Here is a 21,430-nt window from a genome sequence, read left to right as displayed (position 1 = left end):
TTCCATCACCTCCCGAGTAGGTGATGAGAGAAGGGGAGAGACAGGAGAAGCATTTTCAGAGAGCAATGTGAAATGTCCTGCTGCACCTGTGCTTAGCTCTCTACCATGCTCCAAACCACACCAAGGTTTTAGGGGGAAATTGGTTGCTTTGCCTTCTGAATTATCATTTCTAGGGAGATGGGTGGCGTTTTACAAAGTTTTATGATTAAAATGCTTGTTCAGGAAGTAATTATAAAGACCATGTGAAAGATAACCAGCCATTTGATGGGCAGACAGTTGGGTATTTGGTATTTTTCCCTCCCTAAAGTGTGATGTTTATTATTTCACGGGTAAAAAGCATAAAGGGAAACCCACGAAAAGGAAGCAAACTTACACAGGACAATAATCTGTATTTTATATATTAAGCAGATTTTTTCCTCGCAAAACCGCATATCCCATAATCCAAAAAAAAACCACCAAAAGTGCCCATGACACCAAATTAAAAACAAAGCTAGGAAAACAGGATTAAATAACCGAAGGAGACACCGACACGGCATCCGGTTGCTGGTGCAGCAGGGGCTGCGCAGCTAACGTCTGAGCAAGCACAGCCTCTCCTCCAGGATTTTCCCGAGGAAAACCCCAGTTTTCCCATTGGAAACGAGGGGCCTCCACCTCGCTCCCAAACCAGCAGCTCGCCGGGGGGGGGGGGAATAAATAGCATTTAAAATATCTTAATTTACCTGGAAATTAAAAGCATTTCCCTGGCAAGAAGATAAAGGCAAAGCGGCGGCTGCAAGACGGAGCTCAGGGAGGCTTTGGAGCAAACGCAGGCAAGGAGAAAACAGGAGCCAAACGCTGCTCTGGGGCATCTTTGGGAGGAAAAGAGGAGTATCCGAATGGTGATTCGCACCTGGAGGCCGGGAAGCAATCAGGCTGAAATCACCGGTGCAGGTGGCTCTCCAAGCGGTTCTCTTTTGCTCGCTGGGATTGCGTCTGCTCCGAGCAATGATCGAGTTATTCGTGGTGCTCCCCCTTTCCCCTCCCTGTATCGGATTAAACAAACGGTAGTTTTTGTCTTACCTGTTTCTTTGGAAGGCGTTTCCATAATTGTTTTCCTTGGTTTTTTGTTTTTTTTTTTTTGGAGGATGTGCGTGTCCTGGAAGCTCTGCCCGGGATAAATCCGGGATAAACGCGACCTGCCCGCCGCTCCCAGTAACCATAACACGCTGCCACGGGTGCACATTTATTTCAAAACCGAGGAAAGTTGGGGGAACGGAGAGAAGTCCCATATTTCGTAGGGAAAAGGGGAAACTTAAAAGGGAACTCGCCTTATTCCGCTCTGCCTCACTAGACTTCTAGGGCTGATACCGAGGGGCAGCCGACGGTACCGCGGAGCATCACTGCCTCCTCCCGCATCACCACCTCCTCCCCAAAACGTGATCCCCTCCCCTCTGGCACTGCTCAGGGCTGGGAGATAGGGGCAGTTTGCCGGGCCGGGCCAAAGCCGCCCCGGGCCCCTGCGCAACTAGAGGCGATGGGGACCGGCGCAGAGGTCCCCCTCCTCCAGGATGTCCACCTCATCCTCGGGGTCCTGGAGCAGGAATGGGCCTGGAGGGCCCTTGCGAGGCTCGGTGCCGGCCGCCTCTGGCAGCTCGGGTTCGGGGGAGCTCTGCTCCCGGTTCTCCTCGCTTCCGGGGTGCTTGGGATCCTCCTGGGTTTTCCGCAGCTGTTTTTTGTGCTTCATCCGCCGGTTCTGGAACCACGTTTTCACCTGGGGAGAGCATCAGGAGGGGGAAAATAATAGCGGTAAAGAGAAACGAGAAGGAAAAGGTGAGGATGCCACATGGGATACGGGAATGGGGCAGACGCCGGTCTCTCCGCCCGGTACCTGGGTCTCGGAGAGGCTGAGCGCCGTGGCCAGCTCCACCCGCTCGGGCGTGGAGAGGTACCGCTGGATCTCAAACCTCTTCTCCAAGCCGGAGAGCTGCGAGTCGGAGAAAACGGTGCGGGCTTTGCGGCGGCGGCAATGCTTCCCGGGCAGCTCGGCGTGAGCGTGGGGCTGGAAGAGGGCTGGCACCGGCATTCCTGGAGGGACACACGGCCGAGACCCGGGTGGGCTGCAGCTCCCGGAGCTGGGCTCTCCCCCTGCCCCCCTTAGCTTTTAATGACTTTTTCGTTTACATCGTTTTTAAGGTCGTTTTATTGATTTAGGGGATTTTCTTGCTCTAAAAACAAAGCTTTTCGCCCCTGCTGAACCCTTCCCAAGCAAAGCAAAGGCAGCCTGAGCAGTGCTGCCTTAAGCAGAGCCGGAGCGGTCAGCCCGGACAGAAAAACCTTCACTCTCCTGGCAATCAAACCACAACGAAAAGAAAGAAGGAAAACCGAGGACAGCGCTGGAAAAGGCTGGGAGGAAAACGATCCTCCCGGCTCCACGGCTGCGCAACTTCCCATCTCACTTGGGATGCCCAGTGAGGAACTTTGGAGGAGGATTTGTTTCCTTCCTTCCTTCCCTTCAGAGCCCGGGGAAGGATGGCAAAGCCCCGGGTTCCAGCCGGGCAGGAGGAGCCTCTCTCCCGGCCCCTGGATGCAGAGCCAGAGAAGCCCTAGCGGTGCTGCTGGAGGTGGAAAAATCAAAGCCCGGGCACTGTCTGGAGGGATAACGCAAGGAAAAAGAGATGTTACCGGTCAGAAAATAAAAGCAATAAATGGAATATAAATGGAAAGAGAAGGAGACCCTCGAGATATCGGGCAATTGGATGGATGGCAACCTGCAGCTCCGTGCGCTCCTTTCCCTGATAACGAAGCGGGGAACAGCAGCCCGGATCCAGGTGAAGGATGCAGAAAGATGCCCGGAGGGGCTTGTCCCGTCCGGGCTGTGGCCTCTTTTCCCCACCCGGGTCCGCCTGGCCACAAACTCCGCAGGTTCCTTCCCGCGAAGGGCTGCACTTACCCGAGGTGGTGAGGAAATAGGGGTGATGGTGATGCTCCGGCTTGTGCAGAGCAGGGTGCGGGTGAGGCGCCAGGAGGGTCGGGGTTGGCATCAGGGGGTACCCATAGTCCAAGAGGGGGACGCGAGAGGCCAAGGAGCCGGGGAAGTGCTCGGGAGCCACCTCCCGCAAGGGCTTGGGCTTGTGCAGCAGGATGTCCTCGATGAAGAAGGATGTGGGCCTAGGCGCGGAGACGGGGTGCACTGGCGAGGTGAAGTTGAGGTTCATTTCGGTTGTGGTCCCCTTGGGCAGCAGGGAAGGGAGCGAGGCGCGCTGAGAAAGAGGGATGCAGGGGGCGAGGAAGCCGCGGGGCCGGGGGTGATAAATAGAAATAATTATAATAATGAATAAATTATATTTTTTTTTAAAGGGAGAAAAAATAAATAGCGATAATAATAATTAAAAATAAATATGCCCCCCAGCCAGAAATGAAGGGAAGAGCCGGGGGATGCGATGCGGGCGGGCTCGGGCTGTGCGGGGAGATGCGCGCCTTTGAGGCGCGGGAGAAAGGGGGGTCTCCGGCGAACCAATCGCCATCGGCCGGGCGGGGGGAACGGGCCCTCCGGGCCACCCAAACCGCGCAGGGGACGCGGAGCCGCTTGGGGTTCGGGGGGGGGGGGGGGACACGGACGCGCAGTCTGCCCCCGGCGCACCGCACCTCAGCCCCGCAGCGCAGCGCAGCGCAACCCACTCTCAGCCCCGGTGCGAGCGGTGGAGTCGGAGCTTTTTCCCAAACACAAGTGTTTTATCCTCTTGCTTTTGTAAAGGCAAAAACTGGGGGGGGGATAAATCACTGCGCTTTGCTGAGCTGCCCCCCACGCTCCGCTCCTAACTTGTCCCTTGCAGTTTGTCCCTTCCGCTCAAGTTATTACCCCGCTGGGGTTTTGTTCCCGTCCATTCCCCACTCAGTGTTGTGCTAACTCTCCTTTTCTGTTTGTCTTCTATTCCCCCCCCCACCCCGTAATCTGTAACATTCATTTCCCCGGAGTCAATTTGCTAAAATGAGGGTGATACGCCACATCATAGCAGAGATAATTTCGGTGCGCATCGCAGAAAATTGCTCTAATTATTGATGTTAAACTCAGGGAAATTAAAAGAAGGCGCTTCTCCTTCATCTCCCGATTTTAAGCTCTAATTTGTTGAAATCGAGTTGCCATCACAATTCCAATCACTACCGTTAATAGTAAAAGTGTTCTAATAGAGGCAGAATTCGCGCAACCCATGCTATTAGATAATTAAGAAAGATGTTAGAAAGGCAAGTGCTAATCCTTGGGCACATGGACAGCATTTCCATCTGATCCAGCAGGTAGAACAAATTAATTACCAGAATCAATTAGTCCTAAAAGTACAGTTCTCAGGGAAGTGTAAGCCATGTCTTCCATATGGATGAGCTGGTAAATGGCAAATAGATGGGGGGAAACCTTCAAAAGAATAGAAATGGCAATCCTCCGGCTTTAATGAAGGCGGAACTCGGCTTTTCCAGCGGTGCCCGATGCCTCACCGGGAGAAGCCACGGGAGCCTTTATATAAAGGCAGTGCGTGTTACAGCCGCTTCGCTTCCACGCGTGGATATACACATATATATGTATATATCTAAACATCAGCGGGTGCCACAGAGGCAGGAGCGCTCCGGGAGGGACGGGGCTTGCTGCCTCCCCTTGTGTTGCCACAAAATTCCCTATTTTTCTCCAGGAAACCCCCCTAAAGTTAAAACCCAATAACAAACCTGTTGCAGGATCCCCTCCCAAAACGCCCATTGCAGCATCAGCCGGGAATTTGGCCGGGGGGGGGGGTGTGTGTGTGTGTGTATGTGTTAAAAATACAACAGGCTAACAACTTTCTCTGAGGAGCAAATGAGTAAAGCAAATGAATTAACAGTGATGAAATGGGTCTAATGCCCACCTTGTTAACGGAGGGACAGCGGCCCGGGGCATGTAAGCTGCTTGACTGGCCATTTCATCAGCTGGGATTGCTTCTCCGGGGGGGGGGGTCTGAGGCTTTACTCATCACTGGGGTGTGTGTATGTATGTATTTAAAGGAGATCTGAAAGATTAAAGACATATTACTTCAGCCAGATTGGGCTTTAGGACTCAGGCAAGCGTTTACCTACTGACAGCCACATCCAGAGGGGCTCCCACTGCAGTCCTCACACCCAGGGACTATTTAAACTTCACATTTCACGACTTTGTGACAGGAAGCGGGTGCCGGGTGCTTCCCACCATCCGCAGGCATTGTTAGCATCTTTGCCCAACAAACCTCTCACCTCTCTTTCCCCTTTTTGGTCTTTTCTGCCATAAAAGCATAGTGATGGGGATCCAGCAGTATGGATCCCACCCTGAGACCCTAAAACGCTCTCAATCCTGGCTGCATCCATCCCCAGGATTAGCCCTTTTTACTGGCTGCCAAACACATGCACACATAGGTACTTCTATGTAACAGTTCCATTTGCTGCCAAATACACGGGTGAGTCAGGTCTTCAAATAAAACCTTTGTAGCCTCCTTTCAACGGAGCAGGGTCCCCCTTTGAGGCAGTGCCACCGCTTTTACCCAGATTTGGCAGAAACTTCCCCAAACCTGGGTAGAAGATGAGCTAAGGGTGGGAGAACAGGATGGACTAGGCTCAGTGCAAGGCAGGGAGAAGCAGCAGGTTTGGCTGCTTTACTCACCGTGTGTTTCCCCTCCCATGGAGGGGGCAGCCGAATTACCCATTGATGCTGCGCTCTCGCGTCCTCCCTCAAACACATTGTGGGACTGCATAACGTCTCAGCCTGGAACCCCGAACAGGGCTCCTGCAGAGGCACGTGTCTGTGAAGCCAGGTAGCCACACAACAATGGAGTTAGCTTGTTGTCCCTTCAATAATATACACTATTTCTAATGGCTAAAAGAGCTTTATACACTTCGCTGGTAGCATAACAGAGGCACACATAACCCCCCTGTATGTATAGACACGCACCCCCTTTAACGATTTAATAATACACGTGTGCTTTGCTTACATAACCACTGGTTGTCATTACTTGCACACTTAAGATCATTTGAAGCTATTACAGGAGAATTTTGCCTAGGAAACCAGAAATTTATTTGACTTAAAACCGAGGGGGTCATTTAAAAGGTTGGTGCAGCTCTGTTGATGTTAAAGGCTTTATTTCAGCATGTTGCATTAAGGATAAATTTGGTGTGGTTTAAAAATACATGCACTTACCTTCCCGTGGCTCTTGAAGAGGTAAGGTAGCTTGGGAGCCCAGCCTTTTCATGCCTTTCAAGACGAATCCACTCAAAAAGGAAGGGTTAAATTAAAACCAGACAGCCTCAATATGATCAAAATGGGAGCCTGGCTGCAGGAAAGAGGTCTGAAGAGCTCAGTTGGAGTAGCCACACGCATAACATAGAGAGAGGTCTTTTGAACACAAAGCATGGCTTAATGGAGAGTGTTCCATGCGTGATGCTTCAGGCAAAACCGCTCCCCACCCTGAAGGAACAGGGTGCCTTTGCCTAGAGCTAAAAACACTCCTGTCTTTCACTGCAGCCCCTTCCTAACTTTCTTTGCCCACATCTCCCATTTCTCCACAGGTCTCCCAGCACCCTGCAAACTCCTCATGGAAAATCATGGCTCCTGGGAGCAGGGATGCTGGGTTCATGATGACAGATTCTATACCCCCAGCTTAACTGACATAACATCAAGGCAGTGGTGGGAAGCCCCTTTGGGACTGAGGTCTGCACTAGAAGCCTTTACTGGCGTTTCAGTGTTCGCAAGCATGCCTTGCCACCAGCTCAACTTCAAGGAAGACTCAGTGGATGGGCTGCCTATTACAGCACCTGGTAGGTTGTTTCAGGATGGGCTGAGAGAAGGTGGGAGGAGAAAGAGTGTCAAAGAGGAGTTTACCTCCTAACCAGGGTTGATGGCAGCACCAGAAGATCCATCCAGGTCTTCCAAGGCTCATAACTCTGCCACCCCTTGGCTTTCGCTGCCACGAAAGGTAGCCTATGGACTGGCATTCTCCATCACGTGTAGCTGAGATGAAGTCAGAATGTGAAACAGAGAAGTAATCAGCCTGTTGGTTGTATCCCAAGACAGTGGTTAAAAGCTGGGTCTGTGTTATTCTGACAGAGTCACTGAATCTACCACAAACATCACTGTAATCTCAGGGCTACAGTTCTAGGTAAAAAGCACAGGGGGAGACGGGAGTGTTGCTGATGCAAGGGAACCACATTAAGAAGTGATTGACACAGGAAAGTATTTTGAGGCTTGTATCATTACCAATAACAGCAAGAATGTCAGGGATAAAACCAGATATGGCATCAATGACCAGCAAAACAATATCTAAAGAGTAAGAGCTTAGACTGCAGATCCCTCACAGGGCTCCCGAACCCAGCTATCTATGCATGGGCTCAGAGAGTGCATTCCTAAACCCAGAATGTTATCTCTGTACTGAAATTTTGCCTCATTAGCTGATAATCCTGAGAATGTCTGAAGGCAGGGTGCTTGCAAAAAGACAATGAATGTGTTAATGTCTATAGGTTTGGTCTAAAGGCTTCCCCTAAAACAGCGACTCTTTTAAGACCTCGGATCTTTTTAGTTACCTAATATACGTTTCCAACTTCAGCAGGGTTATCTGTGCTGCTCCAGACCACAGCGAGATTATTCCTGCTTGCTTCCTTTTCAGTGAGTCAGAAATGGGGAGGGAGGCTTAGAAGTTTCCCTGGGACCAGCTTTCAATTACTCTTCTCTTCATTTGGTTACATATCAATTCCTCCTCATCGTGTGACCAGCCCATGGGCCTTGCTTACTCCCTCGAGGCGAAGGTGATTATTTCACCCAAGACCATCTGTACTTTGGGATCTCTGCTAATCCTTTGCTCTCAGAAAAATCCATTCTTGCTGCCCTAGCCACTGCTTTGCTGCTGCCTTCTGCACTTTAATGCTTATTTGCTTCCTTTCATTCCAGCTGTGTTACAATCATCTGCACAACTCGAGAGTTTGATTCACTTTTTTGCTTTAATGACTCAGAACCTCCCTTGTTTCCCTAATTTCGTGACATATGAACCTTGTACATCCTTGTTTTTAACCTTCGGGGCAGGATAATCCCCCTGTCTCATCCATTCAACCTTTATTTTAGTCCCATTGTTTTCCTACCGTTCTTTGTCTTTTTCCTTTGATTATTTCTCATACTCTTTCTGTAGCTCCACGTTCCTCTTGAAAACCCCATATGCCTTTTCTACTTAGAGGAATACTCTGAATATAGTATTGGCAGAAAACAGAAGTAACTTATACAAAAGCCAATGGCTCATATGTATCTAAATGACACAAATACTTTGCTGCTTTTCAATCCCTCTCTTTACTTCCCGGCTTTAAAGTGTCTCATTTGGAGGCCTTAAAAGTAAAAACCACACAAACGATGCATTCCAAGGTCAGGGGAAGCTGCTATGACACCCAGTCTCACCCTCTGAATCACCTAAGTCAGAGTTTCAGCCAGTAACTACTGTATTGAATTCAGAGAAGACATTGAACCCAGGGAGCCTGTGCAATAACAGTACCAGTCTTCTAACTCTTTATATTATATTTGGAACATCACAATATGTACATAAGAAATAAATGCTTAGAAATCAGGTGAATGAGCCACTTTCCTCCTATCTCTACCAAGCTTCTCTATTCATCTGTATATTATGACTGAAGATCTGTGATTATTTACAAACTCTACACTAAGCTGTTGTAAATATCATTCAGCCCTCAATTAAAAGGTCAATTTCTACTGGAGTAGCTTTATAAACTGCTCAGAACAAGTCTCAACATCCTGCGTTGCATGCAAACTGTTATATCCTCTTACACTGAGATTGAAGGTGTACACAAATGTGTACACTCATCTCTCACTCCATGCGTGTCACATGCACAGTGACGGTCACAAAGTGATGCTGTCTTAGCTGATTATTTTGTTAAAAGAAGAGGAATCATTCTTTAGTGAAAGATAATTAAACCTTTTCCTTTCATGTTTGCTCCAAACGTGATTGCAAAACTAGTTGGACCTAGTTTACTAAAAGATAACCTTTTTGATGATCAAAGGAAGAGATTGGTTCCATTACTTGCATTAGTCAGAGTTGTCTGTGCTGTGGCCTTCAGAATAAAGGGAGAAATGTACTTTAGAAAGATCTGAGTAACACACTTTACTCGAAGCATTTTTATATTATATAGCTTCTTGACTGTTTCAGCTTACTCTGTATCTGTGCACTTCATTTTAAGCACTCCAGAAGTGGATGACAGGTCTGGGGGAAAACAGATAGAATCCAGTCAACATCTCACAAATGCATCTTCAAATAATGCCTTAAAAGTGGAAATTACATTTGGAAATGGTATTCAAATGGCGATCTGATGTAAGAGAATATAGTCCAATGTTAAAAATACTTTGTCACATTTGTCAATGTTATTTTTAAATGGAAATGTTAAAGTGTGCTTGGTCACCTGAAACAAGTAATTCAGGCAGATGCCTCATAATAAATTAGTAAGTTAATATTTGGATGATCATAGAATCCTAAAATGGTTTGGTTGGAAGGGACCTTAAAGCTCATCCAGTTCCAACCCCCTGCCATGGGCAGGGACACCTTCCACTAGGGCAGGTTGGTCCAGCCTGGCCTTGAACACTGCCAGGGATGGGGCAGCCACAGCTTCTCTGAGCAACTTCTGTGGTTTTACCACACCTCAAAGGATAAACTCAATTTAGTTAGTTCTGCAATATTTGGTTCTTTCCAGCTATTCCTCACTCTTTCTGATATCCCATTTTAATATGATTTCGTGCTAAAAGACCCTGAGGCTTACACATCCCTTTCTAACTCTCCTCTTTCCCCTTACCATGGTAAGGTTGCAGCAGAGCAGCCCGTTTCAGTCACATTGGCTGGACAATCAGCAGTTCCAAACATGCACTTTCCCAAAACGTTTCACAAGTAAGTGACTGAACAGAAGGCAGGGACTTCATTATTGCAGTGTGAGGCTGGAGGATCCACACTAACCCCTCGCTCCCCCAAAACCCCATCGCTTCTTTAGGGTCTGGTGTGGCAAAAGCACAGGAGTTAGCTCACAGGAGGGTGCAGTAGCTGGGGAGAGAAATGCAGCTGAAAAGCTGACCATGGTTTTTCATGCTGAAAGAAAGCAGGGATCCCCTTCCAGCCATTCCCTGCTGTCAGAGTGTTGGCACCTAACACAGCTAACAGGCTCCCTCTTCAGTTACTGGAGAAAGCGAGGTTCCTCAGGGGGACGGGGGATGTATGGCCAGGGCCTATTCAAGCAACAGGACAGCACTATAGGATCATCTTTAATTAACTGTTAGAGTCTATCAGTGCGTCTAAGAGGAGCAGCAACTTCCTGACAGACATAACTGGACTATGGGATCAGTTTTGCATCTTGCGTGCATGCTGAAGAGTTTTCTATACGGGATAAATGCATTCTGGATAAGAAAAGAGACTTCTGTATGTCGAGTTTTCCAAGGACCAGCTCCCCCTCCCCACACCCCCCAGTAGACAAATCACTACATACAGAGTTTGGCATTTCTTTTAGGAGAAGCATGATGGAAAACTGCACAGACTGATTCTTTACTTATGGGGCACACAAGTTTGATTCCGTTTTGCTCTGGGTTTAGCTTCCTTTTAGATAATACCTTAATAAGGAGTTGTGGAGCTTCCTAGTTCATAAATATATTATCTGCTTTCCAAAGCTGATGTTAGAAACGATCAGCGCAATGGAATCACTAGGCTCACCAATGCAAAGAAAGGATTTGTTCAATGCCAAAACGTGCTTTAGTTTTGTTTTGACTTTAGGGAGAGGGAATCAAGACTTGGCATTCAACAGCCTACAGCCATCGTTGCAAATTAACTTGCTGTTTGTTATTACAGATGGAAAATTAAACCTACAAGTCCAACAGGTCAAGAGCCATAAGCTTGAATGGAGGAAAACAGCAGCACAATTACGAGAAACAACATATCATGCCTTAGAATATCATAACCTTGTGCATCTTTCTCACAGGTCCCAACAGGAGACGCGTGTGTGCACGCTTGCATGTGGGCTCGGCTGTGCATTTCCAACCGAGATCAGTCCTTGAGTCTCCAAGTAAGTGCAAAAAGGAGAATTTTCCAGTTTGCATCCTCGGGCAAATGCAATTTCCCTCCCAACACACATTAAATTCATTTAGCCTAGTGCATTTTTAATAGACATTATTCATCTATTACCTTAATGAGCTTGTGGTGAAAGCATATTGCCTCCCAATTTTAACAAAAGCAGTCTAATATTGCTGCAGCTTTTTCCCCTTTTGCCTTCTAAGGCAGCAGCACGGAGGGGGGAAGAAAAAAAGCTATAGAGACAGATAAGGTTTTTATTCTGAGTCACAACACTACATTAAGAATAAAACCTTCCACTTAAACACTTAAATGAAAACATCGAGAAACTAATTTACCATTTGTAACCACATGATTTAAGTAGGAGCAGCTTTAATTTTCTTCCCATTTTCCTCATATTCAATGTGAGCCCACATTAGATTTCACTGGCTCAAATCACAACACTTAAAGCCACTTTCATTTTCTTTTTGATTAAATAATTGAAATTCCTGTCACTGCCTGCACTTTACTAGCACACAAATTTTATGTGTAAAGATAAATACTCTTTTTTTTTTCTCCCTTCCCTGCTCATAGGCTTTTTTCCCCCCTCTTTTTTTTTTTACCCTTTTTTTTCAGTTTAATCTTAAAAGCAGGCAAGGTTTAGTTTATTGATGGTTCCATAAAATGGATCAGTGCTCCATTCACCTATTTCACGGAATTATACCGCTCCCATTAAGTGATTGTTTGGAGAAATTATGGAAAGCCATCTTCTCTAATTTAGCTGTCATCGTGGTAGGGTTATTGCTATCCAATCCTAAAAGGACAGGAAGCCCGGTTACTCGTGTGCTCTTCCCTCTCCCACACGCACATCCATTAATGTCTGAAGCCTTGATTTTTATTGAAGTATTTGTTTCAATTAGGGTAACAAGTCTTATTAATGCTCCCTAATAAGTTACTCTGACAAAATTCAAGCCACTTCCCATCGCCGTGATGTGAAGGGCCTGGTCAATATGCAGCATCAACTGGCAGTGCCTGTAATGAGCAGTGGATTCGAACACAGCTCCCTGCTCAATGGAGAAACAAACAAGAGTCAAGAGTCACTTCTAGCACATCCTGCAGGGCTGCAGCAAAGCCCAGTTCCATTTCTTTCACTTCCCACCCTCAACTGTGGGAGAGAATTAGCACCTTTTAAAAGCCACTAATGGATCTTACCTAGCAGTGAGCAGGCTGAAGAGGATGGTGGCAGCTTGCTATCTTCATCCCATGCGGCCTTAGGCCATGAGGGTAGACAGTTGTCACATCCCCAGGGGACAAGGAGGTGCTCAAACAAGGCAGCTTCATGAACATTGGGCTTCAGCATCATTTCTGGCTTAGGCATTGGAGCAACCAACCCTGCGTAAGCTTTGGTCTGAGCCCTCTGAAGGCTGGAGGGGTCTAACATGATTTACAAGGGTGCCTCTGCAGCAGTTATAAATGAAGACAGAAGTTAGAGCGCAAGTGTAAATCAAACCACATTATAAGACTGGCAAGGATTAGGGTAACAACACTGCCTTGCAAATAGCTTTGTACTAAGTAGGACCGGCAGCCAGCTCAAGAGCTCTCCTCATCCATCTCCCTGCTCCCTAACTTCCCACCTGGAAAGGCATGGGTCTGAACTCCTCTCCAATTCCTGCTCCCATAATCACCACGATGTTTAGATGCTCTCTATCAGCAATGCCATCCTAATCATAAGTTTCATTCCTCAGCACACAGCAACTCCTATTTTCGCAGAAGGAAAAGTCGGGATACGTTTACAATTCCCACAGAATAGCAATAACTGCTGGCCTCATACCCTCTCCAAAGCAGTGATAGCTTTGAATGTTGTATAGAGTGCTTTGAGAGCTTCAGATGGTGCCTGGGGTTTCTAACTGCCTTTGCTGAGCTGGAGACTGCCTTTTCCTGCCAGCCTGGCCAAGCTTGTCACATACACTATGAGGAAAAATGATAAAGGTGGCTTTAATTTTCATACCTGTCAGCCCGTTCCACACCATTTAGAAGCTAATGGAAAAGGAAAACCAAGCTTCCAGAGGGAAATTTGCCACCAGCATTTGCAAGTTAGGTCCAGAAGTTAGGGACCTTTCTGTGAATAAGGCAATGCAATAGGTCAGCCGCAGCGTTTAATGCTGAAAGGAGGCCCAAGAAACAGAAGAAAAACATCTTTGTGAATGCCCCTCCCTTCCCCTCTAACTATTCACCCTGGAGGACATTGTTAACATATAATAACTGAGCATGTCAGAATCAATTAGGCAGCTCATAATAAAGCAGATGCTGCTATTGTGAAGACGATGCAGTGGAAGTATGGGTATAGGAAGGCGCTCAGCGCAGCCCGGGTTAAGCAGATATGATGCTAATTGAATTCTTGCTGGCAATTTTTCACCCCTAAATGAACAAGAAAGAGAGGAATCTTAGAGTCTCATCTGTTTAGCTTGTGAACAGGGAAATGTTTTCAAGCCCAGTAAATGAGCAACCTAATCCACAGGGATGTTAGCAGGAGGGGGCTCTTTAAACACCCCAAAAACCACTATGTTCAGTGTGGGCTGTGCCTGCTCCCACCACACCAGCAGGGATCAGGGAGTTGGGTATTTTATTTAACCTGAAGGAAACTGAGCATCCTGGCAGTTTTTCCTTGTCCAGAAGGCTGGATATCCCACACAAGTGGGCTTTTGGTGCTGCCATTACCACACCAGCCTACCACCAGCTCCAGGGCACTTCCAGAGCTTTAAGGAGGCTCTGAGGGCACAGATATTGCAATACAAACAGAAGAAAGATGAATTAGAGCCTGAGCACCTGAACTAAAAACTGCTCTTCTCCATGTCCCTTTATTGCTAAACATCCATCTAGAAACATGCCTCTTAAAACTTGCCCTTTTCCTTGGTAAGGCCCATCTTCAGTCCCTGGTGTTTAAACCTATTCAGATGCTCCCTAAGCTGCCTCTGAACACCAAGCAGATGGAGATACCTGCTGGGCAGGAAAGCACCAAGACCCCATGCTCTCCTCAATGGTGCTCAGCCTTCCCTAGGCTCTGAAAAGAGAAACAAGACCTTTCCCTGGAAGTTTAGATGCTGTTTTCCAGCTTAAGCTTCACTAAAGTGAAGGTGACTCCCGGCTTTGTACATGGATTGAAACCTAAATTCCAGGGTTAAACCTGCTGGATATGGTTTGGTTTTGGCTAGCAGCCTTGCTTTTATTACTACTGGCACAAAAGAAGTGATTTCTCCTCCGCCTCATAGTTATCAATGAGTAATTAAGTCTCTTCTAGTAACTCTATGTGGAGAAGGCCTTTCAAATTAGAATATTTTCCATTTGATTTTGTTAGCTGCTAAACGAAGATCGGGAAAAATAGGCTAATTGCAGCTACCCTAATTAAGTTCCTACAATAACCCATAATTACACCTCTATTTGTCACCTTTGTGCTGGCCACTTTAACCTGTTGTGCTTTGTAATTAGGATGTCTGTGGCAGGGGCTGTAAGCTAACATCTCTCCACTGCTCCAGATAGAGTTTTGATTGCAAGCGTGGAAACAAACTCTGTGTCTGTGAAACTGTAATTGGGGTAATTTATGAGGCTGTTTGATTAGCAGTAAACCTGGGTCAGAGAGATGGGCTGGGTTTAAGCATGCGAGGTGAATCTAAGTGTCTTTTATTGAAGAGAAATCGTGGCATTACTGTTGAGCAGCACTAACAGGGTCTTTCTGGAGGGCAGAGAGGAGCCAGAGTTTAATCTCAGATCACCAGTGTTCCAATAACAAACTGTTGTCTCCTAATAAAAGCATGCTTGCCTCAAATTGGGGGGGGGGGGGGGGGGTGTCAGCCTTTTAAGGATGAAGTTCTACATAAGCCCCACAATCAAAGCTTCAGCAGAACCAAATCAGTGCCACACTGTTTATCAGTTGTGAAGAATCATAGAACAGGTAGGGTTGGAAAGGACCTTAAGATCATCTAGTTCTAAGCCCCCTGCTATAGGCAGGGACACCTCACACTAAACCATGCTACCCAAGACTCCATCCAACCTGGCCTTGAAACATGAAGTTTATAGTAAGACACACACAAAAAAGAGAAGGAAAAGGAGGGGATGTGATCTTTGCACCAAACAACACTGCCTTTATGGGAATACTCAGAGGAAGGAAAGAAGAAATGTGTTAAATCACATCATTTTACTGCTCTGAAATAAAGGGCACCCAGTGCTGCCCACACTTATGAGGCCATTCAGAGCTGATTTATCGCTTGAGACCACAGAGACAAAATCAAGCCATTACAGCCTTTTAAAAGCTTTCTTGCAACAAACTAAAAATATCCATTGCTGACAGATGCAAGCTGTCAATAAGGAATTTAAGAACTCAGTATGGAGTGTGGAAAGAGTGCAAAGTCTTGATAAACATCTCAAATTGGGTCTTACTCAGTGGGAAACAAGTAGTTTATAGTGGTAATTGTAAAGGGCATTTTACATGGAATCAATTAAATGAAAATCTTTTAAACCCTTTTTAAAAAGAGACCTTTTTAAGTTAACAGGTGATTTTAATTGGAACCATGGGACTTGCATCCCAGGAGGTGGGTTGGGTCTTTTTGTTGAGGTTTTCTTTTTGGAAGCATTCAATATAGAGGAAAATCGATACACTTCCATCAGCATTGGAACTCCTAGAGTCTTGCAAGTTGAATAGTGAAACTAAGCAAGGAATTACAGTTCCCTCTGGCCTCGACAAGCAATTAAATAGGTCTCCATCATAACTCCTTACTTGTGAAGGATGCAGGAGAGTTTATCAAGACCCAGTTACCTTGGGGTAATTATTCTTAGTCAGAGTCCTCTGCCATAACATTCTGTTAAAGTAGACATTTTGAGAGAGCTTACCTTTAGAGATGTCACACATCCCAGCTCACACAGTCAAAAACAGAGACTGCATGTGAGCAACATCTTACTTTTAAATTCCTTTTCTTACTTCTTCACAACCATAAAGGATGCTGTGCAGAATTACCATAAAGGAGGCTGTATGAAACTACCAGCAGCAGGCAATGCCTGTGAGCCCAAGGGACTAACACCACAAGCAAAAATCCTTCCCTCCAAAGCGAATGACACTTTCAGCAGTTGCCTTTTAGAGCTGGTGAATTCCTTTGCTTTCGTTGCTCTGTACTCCGTCAAATCTAGCACTGTTTGCCCTGCAAAGCTGCGAGGTGTGATCCAGAAACAACAGCTACCTACTTGGGAGGAGGCTATGGAAAACCAGAAGAAGGAATAACAGGCTTGGAAGCTGTTCCCTGTGTGGAGCCCTGGAGGCAGATATTAGCTGGGTTAACATGTGGATCCCTTCTTCCTTGCAAATAGACCCATCATCACCTAAGGGGCAAAGGGAAATGTCTACTGCATCTAATCCCAACGAGGCTAGATGAGATCCAGGGGCAGATGAGGAGCTCCTGGAGGGGGAGGGAGGTTTGCAGACCTGCCAAGAGGGTAAAACAGGGCTGGCAGAAAAGGCAGCAAATGCATCACAGAACCTACCTGTGGATTCTTCACTACCACTTAAACCAGAGCTCATCCCTTCGACAAGGGACGCTAAGTCTTTGACAGTGCTCCCTTCTGCTAGCATTAAACAACTACTGCCCGTGAATTGAAACGTGTCCATTAGAGCTCCAGCAGAAGAGCATTCCCCAGAGGAATGCACAGAGGGAGAGAGCAAGGGCAGCCCAGCCTGCCCAGCAGACCTGGCCCCCTTCACACTGCAGGAGTTTCAGCAGCTCCTGGGATCTTACTGCAAGAGCCAGTGTGTGCTCCTTAAAGCAACCCTGGAGTTTCATCTCCAACCCATCAAAACATGCCAGTCTCTAAAAGAAACATTCAGGCCTCCTGGGGGTGGAAAAAGGCTGCAGAAATGGCCTGGTTGGATACGAGGAGGAGTTCAAGGAGCCACAACAGTAGGGATGGAGCATCCCAGCATCTCTCTTGTGGCTCCATCCTTCCCTGAAGTGTAGGATTAAGAGGCCAGCAAGGTTGAAGACATTAGGCATTGCCGTGAGTCTGTGTGTTCAGGTCACAGGAAACATGAAAGCTCCTGTAAGCATTGAAATAACCCTTATCTGCTGCCTGCTTGACCGACTACCAGGGTAGCTTTGTACCCCTCGTGCCCTTCCCTACCCCTGCAGTGATTTTCTGGTACTAACACACACAGTATTCCCAAACCGACGGGTGACGGAGCAGCTCCAAAAAGCCAGCAATGCCGTCTGTGGGGAAACTGAGGCACGGCCAGTGAATCACTGCACGGAGGGGAGGATGCAGCAATCCAGCCTCCGCATCCTCAGCATCGCGCCCGCTCTTCCTCCGTGGAATTGATGTGCTTCTGCCGTGCACTAAGTGATTAGTCTGTGGCTTTGCTGAGTGTAAAGTTATGGAGCGAGAGATCCAATCACAGGCACAACTCCAGTTGTGCTACAGGCCTATTTGAAAGGGTAAGTGTTCTGCAGTTTTTTTCATGCCTGCAACAATCTAGACAAATAGGCTTTTAAATTAAGCAGTGATTTGGAATATAAGTGAGTGCATTTAAGCTGCTAAGAGATGGAAAGATCCTAATGGCTGAAATATTTGTCATATCACAAATAAACTGGCTGTATCGGGAGCTACTAATATAACTAATTTTTACCAAATCCTTCTCTGCTCTGTGCTAGAAAATGAGGTCAGCACAGGTTGAGGCAACATAAAATGAGCAGCTGCCAGAAGGCAGCACAGAATACTGATAACGGACTCTGCAGAAACTCCATCGCCTGCCCATGGACGAAAGGAATCAGTTTGTTCGAATTAAGATACAGCTTTTCCAGGGCATCCAGGGTTTTAATGAAAAGGTGCCAATGACTAGAGGCTTTCAATGGAGCTGGAATACAAATGCATGCCGAGATACTTCCTCCCCCTCCCTCCCTAGGCTGGGGCTCATCCGGTTTTATCCACATATCAATCGTGAGGTCTGGGTGATGTTTGAAAGGTACCGGGGTGTGAGAAAGGGCAGGAGGGGGTCCTGGGGCAGCTGATGAGAGTCCCGCAGTTCCTTTGGTTCCTATGGGTCTTGAACCCTGACTTCATCTGCTGCTCGCAAGGAGGAAAGGTGACATGAAGAGGAATTTGGGAAGAGCCAGGAACAGCCATTGCACCTCTAAAGGCTCAGGAGCCAAGAGCAACCCCCCCTCAAAGCCCACCTCATTTCTACCATGCCCCTGCGCTATCCTGTAACACAAGATGCTCTAAGCTGCCATGTCGAGGATAACATACCCAGGGAAGAGAGGCAAATGCTCTGTGTCAGAAGATGCAGCAACAGACTGTGTTTTGCCTATCACGCTTTTAAGTGTGCCTCAAACATTTGGGACCAAGTGGGATGCAGTCATACTGTGGCTGTGTGAGAAAAAACGTCATTATTCTCATTCTCTTAAAAACCCATCAAGAACACTTTGGAAGAGGAATTTCCTGCCTCCTTTACAGGCATTAACAGCCTGACTTTGAATAAGCGGAGGATTTTGGTCGTAGTAACTGGTTCTTTTAATCCCTAAACCCCAAACTGATCAAATGGGAAACTGAGGCACAAAAGGTCAGCTATAAACTGAGTGCCTTCTCCACCATGGCAGTCTGGGAGTGACTCCACCATAGCAAAAACAGCTCAGAAAGGGAACCAGGCATCCAGTTACCATTTGGGATGACCCGTTAAGGCAGATTCACTCACATACAAACCCATCTACTTGTGCCACGAGAGAGCGGCTCTCCCGGGATCAATACACAAGAGAGCTTAGGCACGGGAGCAGCGACCACTTGGGAGCATCAGCCAATTTAAGGAAAATAAGATCAACATGGATTAGCAATCAAACTTAAAGCTTGCTACATTTCCTAAATGGAATGGTACAAGGGTTCATATTTGATAACCATTAAATGGTTTAATGAAACAATTATAACCCAGACTCCTGAGCCCGGCCATAATCAATAACTATGAGCTCTAAGCAACAGCATGATCCAAGTTCTGCCATTTTCACAGTGCTCCCCAGCAGGCAGAGTGCGGGACTATAAATGCAATTGACAGTAAAGTTGCATTAAAACATCCCCATCAAGGGCAATAATAGATTAAAGGCTACTGAGGCGCTGCAGTTGGCTGGTCAATATGCTTTATTTTCTGCATCACCCCCAATTTTGCCACCCTCCTGTATACTATTAGCGGGAGTCGATTTGCTGTCAATGAGCAGCCCTGGCAAAAGATGCATTAATGCACGCTCACAAAAGCAGTGGGCATGGCATTATCACTTCACTCACTTTCAAATTACAGCCTAATGCTGTCTCCAGGCAGCTTGTGACACGTTAACACTATGTGCGGTTTGCTGGTATCGGGCTAAATATTTCATGTCTAAAGATTTCAGCAGAGATTTGATGACAGAAATAAACTACCGCCCAGTGGGAAATCATTCCCAACAATAGGATTTGGCATTGCTGAAACATCAACAGAAAAGGGATGATGATGATGATGATGATGTGGGATAGTGGAAGAAAAGCAGAAGGAGCATGAGGAGGGCTGAGCAAAGGGCTGCTGAGGACCCATTTGCTGCTAACTAAAAGCAGTGTTACTAATCAATCCAGAAGTGATTGGATGTAACCAGGCTTAGGTGCTGTTGCTGCTTCTAAATGGCAAAGAATTCCCCATGATACATGAAACACAGGCAGATACGGCCAAAGGTTTGCCCCATCTTCTGCCAAAGCTCATAAACCAGTCTGTACCACATCTGCCTGTGCATCTCCCTACCACAGGTTGTATTACCCTTTAGAGCTAGTGGAAACAGCCTTGAAGGCATTGCTGATCTGAGGTTGAGGGCCTGGCTGCCTTGCTGCTGCTAGTGAAAGCCTTTATTGGGTGCACAGCTCAAAGGCAGCAAACCTATTAATCCTTCCTTTCTCAAGGCCCCAGGACCTCTGCATTGACTGCCTCCTCCAGCAAGCGCTCCTGTCTTTCAGCCTGAAAAAAGCAGCCACAAAGTCAATCGTGTGATGAAAAAACAGGCACTTGACCAGAGAGAGGAGACAAGCACCGAGGCTCAGTGTGAGCAGGCTGTGTGCTCGCCTGGGTTACCCGCATTTGGCCTTTACAGCAAGCCCTATAAATCACAGCCTTGATTCATGTCCTTGCCTTACAACCAGCTGTTGATACCCAGCACAGACCACCCAGCTCTTGCTTTTCCTGACGTCTATTTACTCTTTATTCGTGTGTGTGGGTCTCCAAGGATTGTTTGGGAGAGTTAACAGCACCTTTGCACTTGTTGGGGTTAAGGAGTTCCCTCTTCTCCAAGGGAGGAAAGGCAAGCAGAGCTTGGTTAATGATCCTTAAGGCTATTGTGGATTATAACCCTGGGTTTACTTGCAAAACGTGAATGTTTAACCCCAACAAACTGTTCCTCAGTAGTGCTTTATTCTTCAATAAACTGTGAGAGCATCTTCGAAGCTCTTTCCCTTTGCATTCTGCAGTATGTGTAGGAAACAGAGTCTGACTCCAAGAGCACACACAGGTTGCCCTCCCTCAGTAGTAGTCACTGAGCACAGGACCAATCTCCTTCAAGCCCAAACTTAAGCTGCATACCTCCATGCCTGTGTTATCAAAACCTAAATGCATTCTGCATCTCTCTCACACACAAAGACACAGAGGAATTTGGTAATACTCCAAAGCAGGAGCTTTTACAGGGGCAAACCAGTAACATATTCCTTGCCTGTTCTATTAAACAGCCACAGCGCTCTTTACCTCTGAAAACAGACACCAGAACACATGAAAAAAGATCTAATTCTCCTTGATGAAGACACCCCAAAAGGAGTTAGCAGTGCCCAAGCAGGCTTCTGAGCTTGTAAACCAAAACCTTTAACTAATCCCTACCTTATGAACAGGCTGTGCAGTGCGTCTGTGTTACCTGCAAGGGCTCCTCCTTATCACATAAAAATCCTGCTGTTTCGGAAGAAAACAAGACCCTCAAGAGGTGCACAGAATAAAGGTGTATAGATGTTACCTGCATTTGTGTCTTTGCCTCTGTTCTTGCACCCAGGACAGCAGCATTACCAGCCCACAGCAGAGAATCATGAGAGCTACACAGCTGCTGGCCCATTTTATAATGGCTCTCATCAAGTCACCTAATCCCCATCTGTGTTAACTAATGAAAACTTGTAACAGAAAATCGCAAGTTTCCTTTACAAATCTTTTACAAAATATCCTCGTTTTCTAACAAATAAATGGGGGGAAAAAGTAATTCAAGCTATGTATGGAGTTAAATGCCATAAACATTTTGGGGGGATTTAATGCTCCTGGAAAGGGGCAACCAACAGAAGGTAGCCCTACGCCATTCGGTGATCAGGTGCTGCCATCC

The 21,430-nt window shown here is 46.8% G+C and overlaps 1 protein-coding gene across 1 annotated transcript; it reads right to left on the bottom strand.

The window, feature by feature from the left end:
• Nucleotides 1-447: 447 nt before the first annotated feature.
• Nucleotides 448-21,145, bottom strand: BSX (brain specific homeobox). Its single transcript, XM_062608819.1, has 6 exons — nucleotides 21,077-21,145; nucleotides 6,848-6,976; nucleotides 6,167-6,299; nucleotides 2,930-3,239; nucleotides 1,868-2,064; nucleotides 448-1,750 (listed from the first exon to the last, which is right to left on the bottom strand). The coding sequence occupies exons 4-6, from the start codon at nucleotides 3,192-3,194 to the stop codon at nucleotides 1,505-1,507; spliced, it is 708 nt and encodes a 235-aa protein (XP_062464803.1). The 5' UTR covers nucleotides 3,195-3,239; nucleotides 6,167-6,299; nucleotides 6,848-6,976; nucleotides 21,077-21,145; the 3' UTR covers nucleotides 448-1,504.
• Nucleotides 21,146-21,430: the final 285 nt, after the last annotated feature.

This window comes from Pezoporus occidentalis, unplaced genomic scaffold, assembly GCF_034315485.1.
Source record: "Pezoporus occidentalis ecotype Australia unplaced genomic scaffold, CSIRO_AGI_Poc_V1 ctg130, whole genome shotgun sequence".
In the NCBI taxonomy this organism is placed as follows: Eukaryota; Metazoa; Chordata; class Aves; order Psittaciformes; family Psittacidae; genus Pezoporus; species Pezoporus occidentalis.
The sequence above is the reverse complement of the archived record's forward strand: the minus strand, read 5'-3'. Positions and strand labels throughout refer to the sequence as shown.